This window comes from Ctenocephalides felis, unplaced genomic scaffold (genome assembly GCF_003426905.1).
Source record: "Ctenocephalides felis isolate EL2017-DRISC unplaced genomic scaffold, ASM342690v1 CF-g0.4_SCAFFOLD_01170, whole genome shotgun sequence".
In the NCBI taxonomy this organism is placed as follows: Eukaryota; Metazoa; Arthropoda; class Insecta; order Siphonaptera; family Pulicidae; genus Ctenocephalides; species Ctenocephalides felis.
Window position 1 is genome coordinate 85670592 of NW_020537324.1, and position 17300 is coordinate 85687891.

The 17300-nt window shown below is 28.7% G+C and overlaps 4 protein-coding genes across 4 annotated transcripts in view; 1 reads left to right on the forward strand and 3 right to left on the reverse strand.

Annotated features, from left to right (window-relative positions):
• The window catches only part of LOC113367870 (potential E3 ubiquitin-protein ligase ariadne-1-like), a 9332-nt gene extending 6040 nt beyond the window's left edge, over positions 1-3292 (reverse strand). Inside the window, exons 1-2 of the mRNA XM_026609447.1 lie at positions 3188-3292; positions 3081-3114 (exon numbers count right to left, since the gene is read on the reverse strand). Coding sequence (XP_026465232.1) covers positions 3081-3114; positions 3188-3292 — 139 coding nt within the window. The remainder of the gene's footprint in view (positions 1-3080; positions 3115-3187) is intronic.
• Positions 3293-4600: 1308 nt separating this feature from the next.
• Positions 4601-14775, reverse strand: LOC113366206 (potential E3 ubiquitin-protein ligase ariadne-1-like). The gene is made up of 9 exons (XM_026607773.1): positions 14534-14775; positions 12164-12319; positions 12017-12082; positions 8985-9200; positions 8773-8915; positions 6971-7195; positions 6701-6890; positions 4758-4984; positions 4601-4695 (listed from the first exon to the last, which is right to left on the reverse strand). Exons 1-9 carry the CDS (start codon positions 14738-14740, stop codon positions 4614-4616), a joined length of 1512 nt encoding a protein of 503 aa, XP_026463558.1. The 5' UTR covers positions 14741-14775; the 3' UTR covers positions 4601-4613.
• An 831-nt stretch (positions 14776-15606) lies between these two features.
• LOC113367871 lies at positions 15607-16559 on the forward strand. The gene is made up of 4 exons (XM_026609448.1): positions 15607-15823; positions 15890-16157; positions 16226-16346; positions 16410-16559. Exons 1-4 carry the CDS (start codon positions 15754-15756, stop codon positions 16557-16559), a joined length of 609 nt encoding a protein of 202 aa, XP_026465233.1. The 5' UTR covers positions 15607-15753.
• Positions 16560-16633: 74 nt separating this feature from the next.
• Positions 16634-17300, reverse strand: part of LOC113367872 (potential E3 ubiquitin-protein ligase ariadne-1-like) — an 8149-nt gene continuing 7482 nt past the window's right edge. The window contains exon 6 of the mRNA XM_026609449.1: positions 16634-16715. Within this exon, the coding sequence (XP_026465234.1) occupies positions 16634-16715 (82 nt within the window). The remainder of the gene's footprint in view (positions 16716-17300) is intronic.

Sequence of the window (17300 nt, forward strand, 5' to 3'; positions counted from 1 at the left end):
GTTTTTGAGAAAATAAAACTTCCAATTCGAATAATTAAGAGAACATTTTGCTTGTGAAGAAAACGATTGGTTGGGGAAGGCAAAAAAATCCCAAAATTTAATTTTTTTTTTTAATTCCATTTTTTTAATATCAAAAATGATTCGGATTTTAATTTCAATTTTAGGTGATTTGTGGACATCCCCTCCCCCTTGTTGATACATGGGATATTTGATAACCCCCTCCCCCACACATCACTTGTATTTTAGGTACCTAGGAATAATCGTTTTTTTTTTGAAAAATCTCGGATTTTTTGCTTACAAGACCCTCCCCCCACCGTGATATTTTGTGATTCTTTGTCAATTTCTCCCTTTAAAGCTCACGTGATTAACAAATGTCACCTAAATTAATCATATTCATACCTATTTTCATTTTAAGTGAATAGTGCGAATAATAATTAAGTTATCGACTAGAGCTAGTTGGATTTTGGTACCAATAATCCTCATATACATATAAGAGATGTCAAGTGCACACAATCCTCTTTCTCCTCTCGCCCCGCCGCGCCCCCCGACTAACAAAACTACCTGTAATACGCACAATTGCGAAAAACCTGTTCAGAGTCGCAGACGCACTTTGCTCGCGCTCACCAACACCAAAAAAACGATGCAAACGAAGGCTCCGCCAGCAAAGTGTGTCCCTCTCTCCCAATGGGGCCACTAACACTTATCCCTTTCCCGTGGCGCACATGTCGGATAAACGGGCGATTTTTTCCAAATCTCGGCGATTTTTTCGATTTTGATTGATGGCAAAGTGACCCCGGGGACGTGACGCGCGTCATGGTCTCGATTTCGAGATGGAAATTCGATTCGTGACGATGATTTTGTGGCTATTTAATGACAGTATGGTGTGCGACGATTGGCGATTGTCGATGCCAAAGTGCGAACTTGCCAATTGACTTTTCGTAATATTCGAAAGTTGACAGGGGGATATAGGGGTCTCGGACAGGACCGGATTGTAAAAAACACAGGGTCAAAATATCTGCAAAATTGATTATAAATTTTAAAGAGACATATACCCTAAGAAAGGCCGACAAGAACTCTTTGGAGAGTTGTGAAACTATACTGGAGGCGAATGAAGAAAATAAAGTGGATCGAAAAAGTAAAAAATGAAGAAGTCCTGAGAAGAGTGGGCAAAAAAAGGATTCTACTGAGGTCGATCCTGAAAAGAAAAGGAAACTGGATCAGAACCATTCTGCAAGGACAATGCCTCCTACACGACGTCGTCGAAGGCAAAATAAAAGGAATAAAAAAAAGCATTGGGAAGAAGAAGAACGCAGATGATTGATGCAAAGGACCAGGAAGCATGAAAGCAAAAGTTTGGAAAGGAAAATTCATGAAAACGAATATAGTAATAAAACGACAATGGGAATAATAAACAAGGGAGGGGACAAAAATCATTGATTTTGAGGTGCTCTCATACCATGGACCTGTCTCCGGGCAGACTATATTTTATTTATTCATTTATTTATTCATAAGCAAGCCGTAATCAATAATAATAGGTATTATTTTAGGCTCTTGTCAAGATTATACTTATACTACTTATTATTATAATTATTGTACGTTTAACCCTTAAAGAATGTCCATTAATCACGTCATCGATTTTTAAGGATTTTTAAATCCCTTGGTGATACGTAAAATTACCCCCCCATCACCCACATACTAAGGGTATTTTTAGTAAAATTATTGGACATTTTTTAACTTCCCGTAGGGCAAGTTATAGTAATACCAAAAAAATCGAAAATGAAAATTTTCAAATATCTTTACGTTTCGGGGATTTCTGAACATTTTGGCTTATCTTAGAAAAAATTGATGTTTGTGTGTGTGCGGATACAAATTTTCGTCGACGATTTCAGGCGCACGGATCAACCGATTTGAATGGTTTAAAAAACATTCGATTTCTATTGATAGGGAGATGTGCTGATTAGTTTTTGGCAAAGGCAGGTCCAGATGTTTCGGAGATACGGGACAAAAGTGCCAAAAACGATAACTCAGTTTATTGAAGATTAAAATTTTGATAAATTTTCAAACTTTCATGATTTTTTATAATTAAACCTATTTCGCAGGACTCTAATATTTTAGGCCTCTATAAAAAAGGTCGACAATAGGCACTTATGCATACACACACACACTTACTTTTTAAAATTTGGTCCCATTCGATTCAAAATGCAAATTAGATTTTCTGACGCAGTGAATGAAAAAAAAATATTGTTAATAATTAAACTTTATTAATTCATTGTTAATAATTAAACTCTATCATTCTTCCGCGTTTACTATTGAATTTTTTTTTAGCTCACACAAACTTTTACCAATTTTGTTGTCAAACGATTCAGAACAACTTGAACGCCCAAAAAACAAAACAAATTCGGAATCTAGCAAAAACATTTACTTCTTTGGAAAGTTTATAACCAAATAAAACATTTACATCCATGATTATATTATGGATTAGTGCCTTTTGATTATTTCAATATATTTCATGGAACTTAATTTTTTCATAGATGTTTTAATTTCAGCCTTTGGGGCATCGGTAATATGATTCCTTTTATAATTTATTACTTGAGATTGATCGTACCATAAACAGATAAACAGTTTGAACAAAAAGCAGTAAATATCATCAAATTAATAAAGATAAAGTAACAATATATAGTTTTTTGTTCTTGTAAACTGAGTTGAAATGGATATGGTGGAAGGTGGAATATTTACCTTGATTTTTAATGTTTACTTTGTTCCAAAAATCTATTGAAACAACTTTATATAAATGAAGACGAAGGTCATTTTTGTTAGATCGTTATCATGAAAAATATATATAAAAACCTTAATAATGAATTCAAATAGGAATCTAACAAGAAGATTAATAAGCCTCCAATAGGAAGGACTAATAAGGTTCACCTTAGAATTATTTATCATATCTTAACACTTTAAAATAATATAACAATAGCATAATAGTTAAATATCTACGTAATAAACCTTTTTGACAAAAGTAAATAAAGATGGTGCACAAAGGGGTTATGTAAAAGGCTTTAAGGATTTATTATGACTTTTATCACTGTGACATGCAGAATTAATTTGGAATCCTTTATTCTAAAATATCATGATTATATATTCAAGAGTAATTGTACATTTTTTCTGTATCTTAAATCAAATAAATTCTTACCTTCAAATCACAGCCGGAATTTCCCATTCTGTAACCGCCATTAGCATTTGCTCCAATTTTTTTAGTAATTAACTGAATGTTTGTCAAATATAACACTATATCCATTTCACTTAATAAATGCTTGGTATTTTGCACTAATTATTTAATTTACCCTATTAATTTTAGGGTGCAAAACTTAAAATACATTATAACAAATTAGACAAGAACTGTCATTGACGTTTGTCTAAATGACTAACTTTACGTGATACATGTAGCAGGGGAGAAATCTTAGAAAATAATGTTTATAAAAATTTTAAATAGTTATTACACAATTATTTACAATAAGTTTAACACATATTTAAATATTTTAAAAAGTCTGTGTAATTTTAATAAATATCGACAAATGTTTTTAATTTTTATCATGTTTTCAGATTTTCGGTTTAAATTCCGCGCTCTTCACGATGGCGGCCATCTTTCTTGACAGTTTGTCGTAATGGCAATTAAAGTTTACGTTAATTTTAAAATTTAATTAAACAAATTTTCTATTCTAAATAGTATTTCGTAATGATTTGCCAACGACTTATTAATCTGACAATATTATATAAGGTATAATACTCAAAATATCATACATCCATTCCCATATGAAATGTTTCATTCGATACATAACACACACATTATAGTTTTCCTGTTTTTATTTTATTTTAAATATCACTAATTTAATTTATTTACAAGGGTTTATACCATTCAATACATACAATGTCGAGAGTATCTAATATAATATATGCTATATATTTATAAATCTGTCCTTTTCATACATACATAATATATATTTATTGTTCGGACATTGGATAAATAATTTTATATATATTTAGTTGTTTGTTCTTTTACGCATATATAAACAATATGTCCAATGTCATGTTCTCAAAAGAATTAAATCCATACATATATACATATATATGCAGATAAATTTCATTAAGCGAAACAATTTTGATATTAATTTGACTGTTAAAACTAAATCATCTCAATTTATTTTTTTACACTAGCTATTGTTGAAGTCGAAGTCCATCCTAATAAATAGAATCAATCAATCAATCTATCAATCCATCATAAAGGTCAGAGATTACATTTATATGTTGACAAAGCACCAACGGGGGAGGCTTTCAATTATTAAATCACTTCATAATTCTTAAATCTTTATCAACTATTAAGTTTTGTCTTTCATTCAGACAAATAAACACCGTACTTGAGATATACACATCGTTTGTGCCAAATTGTCCAACAATTTTAATAGTCACACAATTAATTAAAATTAGGTTTATATTTCTGTTGGCAATGGAGTCATAAAGATTTGATCTTTATCTTGCTTTAAACTGAGACTTGTTGCTTGGTATCCACAGGTTAAGGATTAAATATCTCGACAGCATTTTTTTTTACTTAATTCAATCTATTATTCAGAGTACTCCCACCAGTCTTGATCATATCCTTCGTGAACATGTTCTAGAAGTACTTTTCTACGACTATCGCAATACCTGATACAACAGATAACATGTAACTTTGATACAACATTAAATTCTATCCTAAATCAACTTACCTGTATTTATCCTGAACTTTTTGTTTGATGTCGGCCAAGTTTTCTGATGTGATGTCCCGTTCCAGATATTCTGAGAGAGTCTCGGTGGAGCTCTCCAGATCGCTCTGGTTGGCCTCGAAGATGACTGATTGGTTATTTCTACGCAAGTAATATGCAAAGACGTAGGTGCACATTAGGGTTTGACGACACTGGCAGAGGATGTCGACTGCCTTTTGAAGAAATTGAACCTGAAATATAAGAATTACAAATTAAAATATAATACTTAACACACTAAAAGCGAAGCGTACATTTCTTCAAACTACTCAAAATTTTCATTCCGAACGTTTTAATTTGTATACATTAGTGAAAACTAGATAAAATGAACTAAAATACAGTAAAAACAATTATACACACTTAAGTAATAAAATTTTAAATAAATCCTAGTTGAAATGCGGACTTTAGTATTTTGATAAGTTGCTTTATATGAATTTGGGAAATTTTCTTACTTTTCTTCAAATAACTTTTAATTTTCATTTCGCACATTATAATTTGTTTACATTAATAAAAACTAGATAAAATTTACTAAAACCTCATAAAAATCGTTATTCGCACTCGGATATTAAAATTTTGAATAATTCATAGTTGAAACTAGTGGGGTGGGTGGCATCGTGCCTTAAGGCAAATTGCTGGAATTTCCCGTACCATAACGAAATGTTTGAGGAATATTGAATGTTTTCAAATAGATTATTATAAATATTGTAACATTGTCTAATATTTATAAGAATTATATAAACTGAATTGCAGAGTTGAAATTATTTGTTTAAAGTATATTAGAACTATAGTCAGAATTAAAAATAAAATCTGAATTATTTTCGATATACAAAAAATTAAAAAGAAAAAAAAAAAGAAAAGAAAAAAAAATGGTACAATTTTTTTTTCCAAAATCAATTATTTTGTTAAGACAAGCAGAAAGTTCTTTGAATCAATTGAATCGGACGCTTAGTTCTCTCAAAAACTGCCATTTTTACATATTTAGGTCCGTATCTTTGAAATGGCTGGACCTGCTTTTGCCAAAAACTAATCAGCACATCTCCCAATCATTACTAATTGAATGTTTTTTAGATCATTCAAATCGGATGCTCCGTTCTCTCAAAAACTCGATTTCTATTTTCTGCACTCTTTGCTCCTTATCTCCGTAACTGCTGGACCTGTCTTTGCCAAAAACTAATCAGCTCTTCTCCTTATTAATAGGAATCGAATGTTTTTTAAACTATTCAAATCGGTTGATCCGTACGCCCGAAAACGTGGGCGAAAATTTGTATCCATACATACATACACACAGACACACATACACACACACACACACATTCGTTTTTTCTGAAGTATGCCAAAATGTTCAGAAACCTTCAAAACGTCGAGAAATGTAAAAATTTTCAATTCCGATTTTCGGCCCATTACAATAACTTACCCTACGGGAAGTTAATGAGGATATTAGTAGCATATTTTATATTTTTCTTCAAATAAGGAATCTAGTAAAAACAGTTTTATACACTTGTATAGAATAAAGCAAAATTATTTCAGAAATAAACAGTTAAAAATGTTATTATATAGCAAAATCTTATAAATCTTTGAATATCGACACATCCAAAAGTTCATGCAACTTGCTTAAAGGCAAAATGCTACATTCAACCAGTTTTATATTGTTTTACCTATTTAAAAAAAAATTATTTATACATAATACTATAAAATTACATTTTTAAGTAATACCTGCTGATGTCTTAAATTTGCATTAAATCGAGCAACTAAAGTAAAATCTAATTGTAAAATAGCACTAACTAATTATAATTGTGATAAAACTCAACATGCAGTTAAGATTAAAAAAAAAGCCAAGCACATGCACAATAAATTCTTATCTAATATTATAATATTGTTAGTAAACTTTTCCTCAATGGACATGCCTCTACCTCGATCCAGCTCATGTTGTGATGTTGCATCTCTTCCATCTTGGCTTTCACAGAAGAATAAAGTTTGTGATCGAACTTTAAAGACTGCATGTGATTCATGTAACGGTTGTAATAATGTAAGTATCGTTGCAGCGATGATCTAGACTTGTCCTGGGCATCTCGGGCTGCTCGGGCCTCCTCTTCATTATACCTGTAAAAGACACAGGGATAACAGATATAAATAAATATATATATATATATATATATATATATATTATTATTATTATTTACCTATTGCAGGTGTACCAGCTGCTACCGTGTGGTTCCCACGAGCCCAGACACACCCAACAGAAATCGTGTTTACAAGATTGATTTTTGCAGACCATGTGATTACACCCTCCGTCCTTTTCAATTGTGACATTGCACTGGGGGCACTCTTTAGTGTTGGCTGCGATCCAATTCGAGGTCTCCGAGTCGTCGTCACATTTTTTAATCCATTTTCTTAATAGATGACACCTGGGGAAAAGGATCGAAATAATGAAAGTAAATGACATGAACTATTTGATGATGATTTATAAGCATACCGAGTTGTTATAGACAATTGAAATGTGAGAAACTATTGCAGATTATTTAATTTAAATTTTAAATTTTATAAATTATGAAAAACAAGCATGAACTTAGGATCGTCTTGGTATGTACTAAGAGCTTAGGCCATATTCCAAATTTCAATGAATATATTTTGCAAATTTACTATACATATATGGATTCTGTCGGGACGCTATTTTATATTTATCTTAGTAGAAACTAGATAAAAATTACAACAATTTTGAATCAATTGCTTAGAATAGTCCTATATAAAAATCTTGAACAAAACTAGTGTGAACATGACCTATTATATTTTGCAAATTTACTAAACATATGTGGATTCTTTCAGGACACTTTTCTACGTTTTGTTAAATTGTTCTAAATTTTTTCCCCAAGAACTCTTTTTGAATTAGATAATTAGAAACTAGATAAAATTTACTAAAATTCTATATAAACAGATTATTGTAGTTTTATTGTATTTAAGATATCCAAAATTGCATCTTAAACTTCTCCTAATCGATATCGTGAGGGCCGAATTCTATGTATTCATCTTTAATTTCCCATTTGTTGTTATAAAGTGAAAATTTTGCGAATTTTAAAAATATTGTGAAAAGATTAGTAAAAGATGCAAAAAAATTTTATATTGAAAAAAAAAAACTATATTGAAAATTTAATATCCGAAATTGTATTGGCGCCCCCTAAGGCGTGCGCGCGTATTTTTCGCATGCATCGCATTAAAGGTAGGACCGGCCCTGATTATTACTTAATTTCATATTTTAAGTGGATTAATTTGTCATATTTGTTCATATGTGTATCATTCAATCTGCCATACATATACTGTATTTTATATTATTGTAATTTCTGGCACATCTCAGCTGCTTTTCGGCAATAATAATGTAGACATTTCATTTTTCTTATTCATAATCATAAATTTATTATGCATATTCTAATATTGTCTAGGTTCATAAGTAAATTGAAATTTTTGGCAGATGATAATTTTCATTTATTTTCAATGCAAACAATGGCACGTCGTTTTTTGCATTTTTTTCCATTTATTTCTACAACATTGCACATACATCCCAGTACTTTCTAATCACATACATACTAGAAAATTTCCTTAACAAACTTCAGAAAGATTTATCAAAATCCGAATAATCGTTTAGGAGGAGTATACAGTGAGTGCTTGTAATTTAATATGAACTTTATATAATAGCAATAAAGCTCAAATTGATTCTACATTTTAGTTAGAAAACGTTTGTATGTGAAAAAAAGGGCTGTTTTTAGGGTTTTCCCGGCAATTATTGGATTTTTTCTCGCCGTAAGAAACATTCTTGGACTTGAACGAACATTTTAAAAAAACAATTGGCCAAATTGGTCCAGGCGTTGTTGAGTTATGCGCTTGCCAACACATTTTGCGATTCATTTTTATATATAAGAAGATGAGGCAAAAAAAAAACCTAAGCTTCTCTGTTAATTATTATGTGTCGATGCATCTACAATTAACTCACTTGACGGGGTCGTGCCAATTTTCTGCGCATGCGAAACAGAAAACGTGCCTGCACCTGCAGGTAACCGGCCTGGCTTCGACGTACTGCACTTTAATCGCGTTGCTGCAATCAGGCGAAGGGCACCACCTCAACAAACGATTACACTAAAAAAGACACAACCATTATTATATTAGCTTATTACCATTATATTCGTCCTATCTATTTCCTATTACCTCTACAAAGCTGTTGGTGATGAGGTGCTGGTACTTCAGCTTGACCCTCGGCTCCCTCACGAGGCGCATGACAGTGGCGTCGTCGACCAGGATGTCGCAGGCGTGGGCGGCGCAGGCGATCGTCTGGCCCAGCCCCTCCTCCATTATCTTCGTCGTCAGGTATTCGGCCCAGCACTGCGTGCAGAACCGGTGGCCGCACTCCAGACCGGTCATCATCTGGAAAAAGGATTAAATGATTAATTTAATTATTGATGACATTTAAATTTAGGCTCTTGTAATGAATTTTATTCATATTTATTTATTTACTTATTTTTAAATATATAGCCCACAGATTTCTTCCAAAAGAAATCAAAAAATACAATTATTTTACATAATGAATAACAATTGAAATATATACAAAATTACAATATATATATAGGTATTAACATAAAATGCTTAACATAAAATTACATATGAAACAGAATGTAACAATATTATTTATTTAGAGAATAAGATAAAATAATGAGATATTTGAAAAGAAAATAAAAAGGTTAATTTGTGCAAATGGTGATTTTTTGGATTAGGTGAAGTGTTGTAAATATCTATTTTATTATTAATTAAGTTAAAGTTAGAGGACATAAGTAAAATAGGCGAATTTAAGAGAGAATTAGATTTAGGAGTAGGATAATTGAAAAATAATTGTGAACGCGTAGATAGCCTTGGAACATTGAAGAATAGTTGATTAAGAATAAGAGGACAGCTTTCATACTAAATTTTCATATCAATTTTAAAATTCAACTAAACATCAATTTTATATGCAATTTTTTACTTATTCGTTTTGGATTTTCTTACTTACTATACTTATTAATTTTGCATTTTACTTCAAAATAACTTATCTTAAAATTTTAAAACTTTCGAAAGAATTATTTGTAACAAATAGATAATACAGTTGATTTTTGCTGGTCATTAGATGAAAATGGTACACGTTGTATTTTTAGTATACCTAAACAACAAATATTGAAATATTGGGCATTCTAATCATTTCCTTTATATAGCTTTATATATTTTACATTAATAAAAACTAGATAAAATGTACTACAATCTCATACAAACTGTTATCTACACTTGGATATTGAAATTTTGTACAATTCGTAATTGAAAAGCGGATATTAGTATTCTGATAATTTGCTTTATATATATTTGGGTCATTTTTTTATTTTTCTTCAAATAACTTTTAATTTTCATTATGGACATTATAATTTTTCTACATTAGTGAAAACTAGATACATTTTATTAAAATCTAGTAGAAACAGTTATATATACTTGGATATTGAAATTTTGCACAATTCGTAGTGGAAATATGAACTTTAGTATTTTGATAATTTGCTTTATATAGATTTGGGACATTTTTTTCAGATTTTTTAAATAACTTTTAATTTTCATTTCGGATATTATAATTTGTTTACATTAATAAAAATTAGATAAAATTTACTAAAATCTAGTGGAAACAGTTATTCGCACTTCAAAATTGAAATTTTGAATAATTCGTAATTGAATAAGAATTTTTGAGATATTTACATTTGTATGAGAAGTAGGATAATTGTAATTTTTTAAAAATACTTTCGTTTGTTGTAGAATGTTCTTACTTTAGTATGTTATAATTTGATATGTCTTTTAAAACAACAACTAATAAAATCAATAAGTTTTCTCGTAAAAACAAAAAAATTCAGAGGAAAATGCCATTTGTAGAAAATGTTTTCGTACGTATAAGAATGTTGTTACTTCAGTATCTTATGATTAAAATTAGAAAAACATTAATGAAAACTATAGAGAACGTAAAGAAAATCAGCTTGTTTAGATTTATATCTAGACTTGTGACATAGTTTCGTCTTGAACAATTTTCCAAATAAAGAATGGAAAACCCCTTAGTCATTTTAAAGTCCCAAAATAAATACAGACATGGTTCACCGCACTGTATACATTGTTTTTTATAGTTATTTCGGATTTGGCACGTGAGAGAAACAATTTTGGACTTTTACCAAATGCAAATTATTCAAATTATCAACATCTATTACATTTTTTATTGCATTTTCTATTTAGGTATACAAACATCTATATTGAACCTTTGAACTTCAAAAAAAAGCGAACGAAACGGAAAATAAATAAAAATTATCATTAAACAAATAAAGATAGTTTAATAGAACTGAAATCTTGAGAGACAAAGTCGTTCAATAATAAATTTAATTAAATAAAATTTTAGTCATTTAGAACGTACACCATGTATATATTTATTTCTGGGTGTTTTATTCGGGTGCGTTCGTGTGATTTCTTAATATATCTAGGTCTATAATCACATTTGACATTTATATTTACTTTTCAATTCTTGGCTTCATCATAAATTATTCATAAATCATATATTATCATATTGTGGCATTAAACTAATCTTGCTATGTATAATTTTTCAACCAAAAACATCATAATTGAAAGATATATTCATTCTACAACTGAACTCTATTTAAAAATATCAATTTCTACGATTGAAAATTAAAGATATTTACAATAAAGAAATTGGCAAAGTTGTAATCATTCATCGATTAGACTGTGATTAAAAATATAAATTTCCACGATTACAACAGAATTTACTACAAAAAATTTGAATGAAACATTTATGTAGAACTTGAGGTATAAAAATTATTATTTGCTAGTTATATAGATTTGATTAAATAATTGATAAAATTTCCTTCATGAGTAAGTGGAAAAATACACTTTATATGAATATTAAGAATTTGTACAAATTAAGCAAAACCAATATGAGTAAAAAAAAACTATTGTCGTGAGTATATATTATAATTAATATTATTTATAGTTTAAATTATCCTGAAGTCTCCTCTTACACATTTTTACACCCTCGTGTCTTTTTTTCACACCTTTGAAACAATAACATGTCTAATATGTTTGAATTTTATTAATTTGACTATCATGACAACCTTATTAATACTTTCAATTACCCTCTTGTACAGATTTTACTATTCTCATATATCTTTTCTACTCACCGATGAAGGTAAAACAGTGAAACAGATCTCGCATTCTTCAGTCCCTGATGCTGTCGTTTTTCTTGGCTAAAAAAACACAAAAAAAACTTCAATAAAACCAATCTTATTATCAGTAAATAATGCACTAGTTGTTATTTATTATTTTACCTTCGTTTTGCTAATTAGTGGTGGTGACCTATAAGGATTTATAACATGTGCATCATTAAACAGTTGATCTTGGTCACCATCGTAAAGTCTTTCCATCAGTTTCTCCTTGTCCCATTTGAAATGATTTAGGAGTATCCTTATTGTTGTGGCAGGGATCTAAAAAAAAGAATAAAAAGATTAATTAAAAAATATATTACTACTATTTATTATTATATTGATATTTATTCTTATCTTATCAGATAAGAGAGCTGACATTGAATTAGTCAAGGACTCAAAGTTGAAAGTCAAGATAATGTTGTTGAATCATAACATTAAACATATGTTCTTGATTTAATGAATAAATAAACAAAATAAATATTCTTTCATTGATGAATCGCAATCAATAAATAATAAATAATAGTAAATACAGATAATGCATTGTAGAAAATAATGCCATTGAAGAAATTGATATTTGTTTAAACAAATAAGACAATGAATGGAATACTTGTAAACAGAATAAGATATGTATTAATATATTTCATATTAGTTTATTTAAATATAATAAATATTTAAATATATTTGAATTATTTTGAATGTTTTATTGAAGCAATTGATAAAAACCAATTAGAGACTTTAATGAAATTCGAACAAACTTATCTAAATTATAACACAATATTATAACAAAAACTACTCATATACTATTTATGATTTAAATGTGATCAATCTGTTTTTAATATATTTTATAAACATTATACTGTAATAGGAAAGCAAAATTTTAATTTATAAATATATTATGAGAAAAAAATCTTAATTCAGCTGTTCGTGCTAAATATACAAATAATTGAAACTTGTAACAGTTAAATATATATATTGTGTACACAATTGTGCAATGTTTACTTCTAAATTTTGCAGCAAATTTAGAAAAATATAAGAAATATATATATATATATATATATAAATTGTAAGAATATCAAACTATATAGTATGAAATGATAATATTGTTTCTAATACATTCTGTTTTACGAGAAACTAAATATTAATCATATTGAAAACTTTGTACACGAATAAGTTACAACTTTCATAATTTTATTTATTATTGCATTCTAAATTAAATTAGATGTTAAAATAATAAGTTGAGCTCAAGAAATTTATCTAGCAAATACTGATTAATTTAAGTATGTATTTATTTATTAATAATAATAAGAATTAATTCAGGTTCTTATTAAGCTTGTTTATATTTATTAAATTGTTAGAGATTTTTAAAGTCTGTTTATTTTGTTATTTTAAATAAATAATCATAATATGTCTTTCGCTTACTTGAAAAATGAACACACATTGTTATTATTAGAACTAATTAAGTTAAAAAAAAGGTTTTTTTGTAACAATTTTGGTGTTTCTAATCCATAATATTTCTTTTGGGCACTGCGGTAATGATAAATCTCTCACAGAGAAATAATATAAGCCTAGTTATAATGTTATCATTATGTACTGATCTCTTGAATAAATAAAAATAAAATACAACTACATTTCTTGTTACCTAACCTTTCTTTTTACAAATAAAATCATTGATGTTCAACTCAAAGAAAATATCTTGTCCTCAAAAAGAAAATTATTTTGTGACAATTTTGGTGTTTCTAGAAAAAAACTATCACCATTCTTGTGTACAAATACAAACCAATGATTATGTGACAAAAAGGATAATGTTCATAAACATATTTTGTTGTTTTTATTCATAACAGCCTTTTTAGACACTGTTTTATGAAACGGCTTATGTATGTCTTTCGCTTACTTGAAAATGAACACACATTGTTCTTATTAAAACTAATAAACTAAAAAAGAATATTTTTGTAGCAATTTTGGTGTTTCTAATCCATAACAGTTCTTTTGGGCACTGCGGTAATGATAAATCTCTCATGGAGAAATAATATAAGCCTAGTTATAATATTATCATTATGTTACCTTTCTAGTTACCTAACCTTTATTGTTAACAAATAGAAATCATTCATGTTTAACCTAAAAAAAATATCTTGTCCGTAAAAAGAGAATTATTTTGTGACAATTTTGGTGTTTCTGAAAAAAAAATCATTACCATTCTTGTTTACAAATACAAACCATCGATTATGTGACAAAAAAGATAATGTTTGTAAGCATATTTTGTGGTTTTTATTCATAACAGCTTTTTTGGACACTGTTGTATAAAACAGCAATGGAGAGTCTTACACAGATAAGTGTATTAGCCTTAAAGAGAACTATAACAATTGTTATAGTATAAGATAGATGTATTAGCTTTGTTATTAACAAATATAAACTGTCAAGATATAGATACAAATAAGATATATTTACAAATGTTTGTGATACTAATATGTATCTTCTGTACCCTCTGTCACTTACCTCGACAACTAGATTGACTTCCCGAATACAGTCCACCATGTGTTGCACAATTTGTTCCGTAGACAGCACCTCGAAGGGGTAATCCTCAGCATCATTCTGCCTTTCTCTATTATGATTTGATTCGACTTCCATAGCAAAATCATCATCTCCACTAGATTCATTCCCAGAATCCACATCGTCGTAAATACCCTCTTCCTCGGAATCCATTATCTTTTTCAGTTTTTTTTGGTTTTTTAAGATTTTTTTATGATTAGTTGGAACTTCAAAATATATTTGACGGGATATATAAACACAAAAAATTTAAAACAAAAACAGTCTTCAAAAATAAAATAACATCAGATGAATGGGATATTTTTTAGTAAAGTTAGATAAGTTTGTGGATAGTGAAAGCTAGGCAAAGGGGGCACACTGACACACTGAAGAAGTTAATTAGCAACGAGACAAATTAGGTGATGTAACTTAGACTTAAAATAAAGATTGCTTTGGATATCACACTTAATTAATATTTCAATTCTATTTTATTAAATGTCGATTGCATTATGACAATGAGTCGTACACACTAAGAGTTATTTGTGACGTCAGCCAGATATTTTTTCGCACAATATTATTTGATGCATCGTTAGAACAATCATTTATTTTATCACATTGATATTGTACGTATGTAATGATTCTCGAAATGTGTATAAAGTCGATAATTTCTCTTCTAAAAACTATTTTACACAAAAAATACAAAACAAATTGCACAAAAGTCACGCAATGAAAACATACTGAAGAGTGAAGTTGCTAAGCGATGGAAATCATTACAGCAGACCAATATAACAAAAACAAATAAAAATAAACATGGATAAAGTGAAAAAATGCTTTAAATATAAATATATTCACCTCAATTGATTCTTTACACAATTGTTAATAATATTTATGAAGACACAATTGCTTGAACGTGCTTTATGTACAAATAATCAATCAAATAAAAGTTGTTTTGACAACTGTTTAAGCGGCCATGTTGCACAACATGTCTGTATAGAACTGTCAAATTTCAATACAAAACTTAAATGTCGTTGTCCTATTAAAAATATTTATATTTATTTGATTTGTGATGAAAACTGTATTTATTTATACATAAAAATATGCTAAATGTATAAAATATCCATTTGTACATATATTTAGCTATATATCCTTTAGAATAATATAAACGTTGTTATAAAAATTAATTTCTAACAATGGGAGACAATGCGATTGAAAACATAGACGATTTACTAAAACGTGCTACAAAAGAATACAAAATATTAAGTATGTATATTCTACAATACCTTATCCCTCTATGTTTCCACTGTTCATGTTTAATTAATTTCACAGACAAAAGAAATCTAGAGTACCTAGATAAATTAGGAGTATCCCCAGACGACTTGGATGTAGAAGCTCGAGAAATTCTAAAGACTGCTGTAGAATACCAGTTAAAAACTGGTATTGATGAATTGTCCGAGAACAAGTTCAAAATCTGGTACGCACAGAATTGTTTAAACAACTCGATGCTGAAGGCTGATATTATGAATTTAAAATTTGAAAATCAAAATGTTCTTAAACAAATTAATAAGGAGACTGAATTGTGTAACACAATGTTAAGGTAATAAAATATAAAATATTATATATACATATAATTAGTAGAGACTTCTTTATATTTATATTTTGTAGGAATGTGAAAGAAATGGAAATAGTTATAGATGAAAATTGCCGTGAGAGTGATACAAAACGTTTATTCAAAAAGAATGAAGAAACTTTATATCAGTTCAATGAGAAATTAAAAAGTGTTAATGTAAGCACTATTTACATCTACTAAATTTATTTCTTGAATGTTACTTTATATTTTTTATTCTAGTTAAAACTTGATCCAAAATTAGACATTCACCACATTGAAAGTCGCATTAAAGAACTCAATAGCCTTCGCAAAAAATTGGAGGAAGAAACTAAAAAAGCAGAGAATAAAAAATGTCTTGAAATGTGTTTAAAATTAAAAAATAATGCTTGATAAAGTGATCAGTTTTATATATTATGTAATAATTGTGATGTATATACATTTTTGTATTAAATTCAGTACTTGATCTATCTACAAACTTGAGACTTATTTATATTAAGAAGTGATAACACTCTTTTGATTTGAGTGAAAAACCTGTGCGACAAACGCCTTTCAATAAATGTAATAGTAGAAAATTGAGTATAGTTCACATAATATAAAATACATAATTATCTTCCTGGGTTGTTAAAACAACTAGGTAATAATTATGAGTAAAATCGGGTTCTCAAACTCAAAATAATTGAAACAAACTTTTCCATTACCAAAAACAATTTTATGGTGCCCGAGGAAGTCAATTACTCATGTATTTAGATAAGTAGAATTAATATACATACCGCAAATCTCTTATACAAATTGTTCTTTATAAAACTACAATATACTTACAGTCAATACTAGAAACTAGAACATTCATAAACCATTCACTTTCCACAAATGTTTCAATTGTATTATAATTGCAGTATAGACACACAGAGTACAATGGTAGATATAAGATAACATTCTTGAAATGTAGAAATAAGTTTCATTTTATTCTTTAGTATTTAATTAATAGTATTTGACAAGAAAAAGAAAATTTGAAACAGAGCTTTCTTTACCTTACAACTGTCGAAACTATATTGAGGTTATTTTTAATTCTATAAGATTTGAAAAACCTGACAGTTAATTTTTAAATTTGTTGCACAGACAATTTAAATAAAA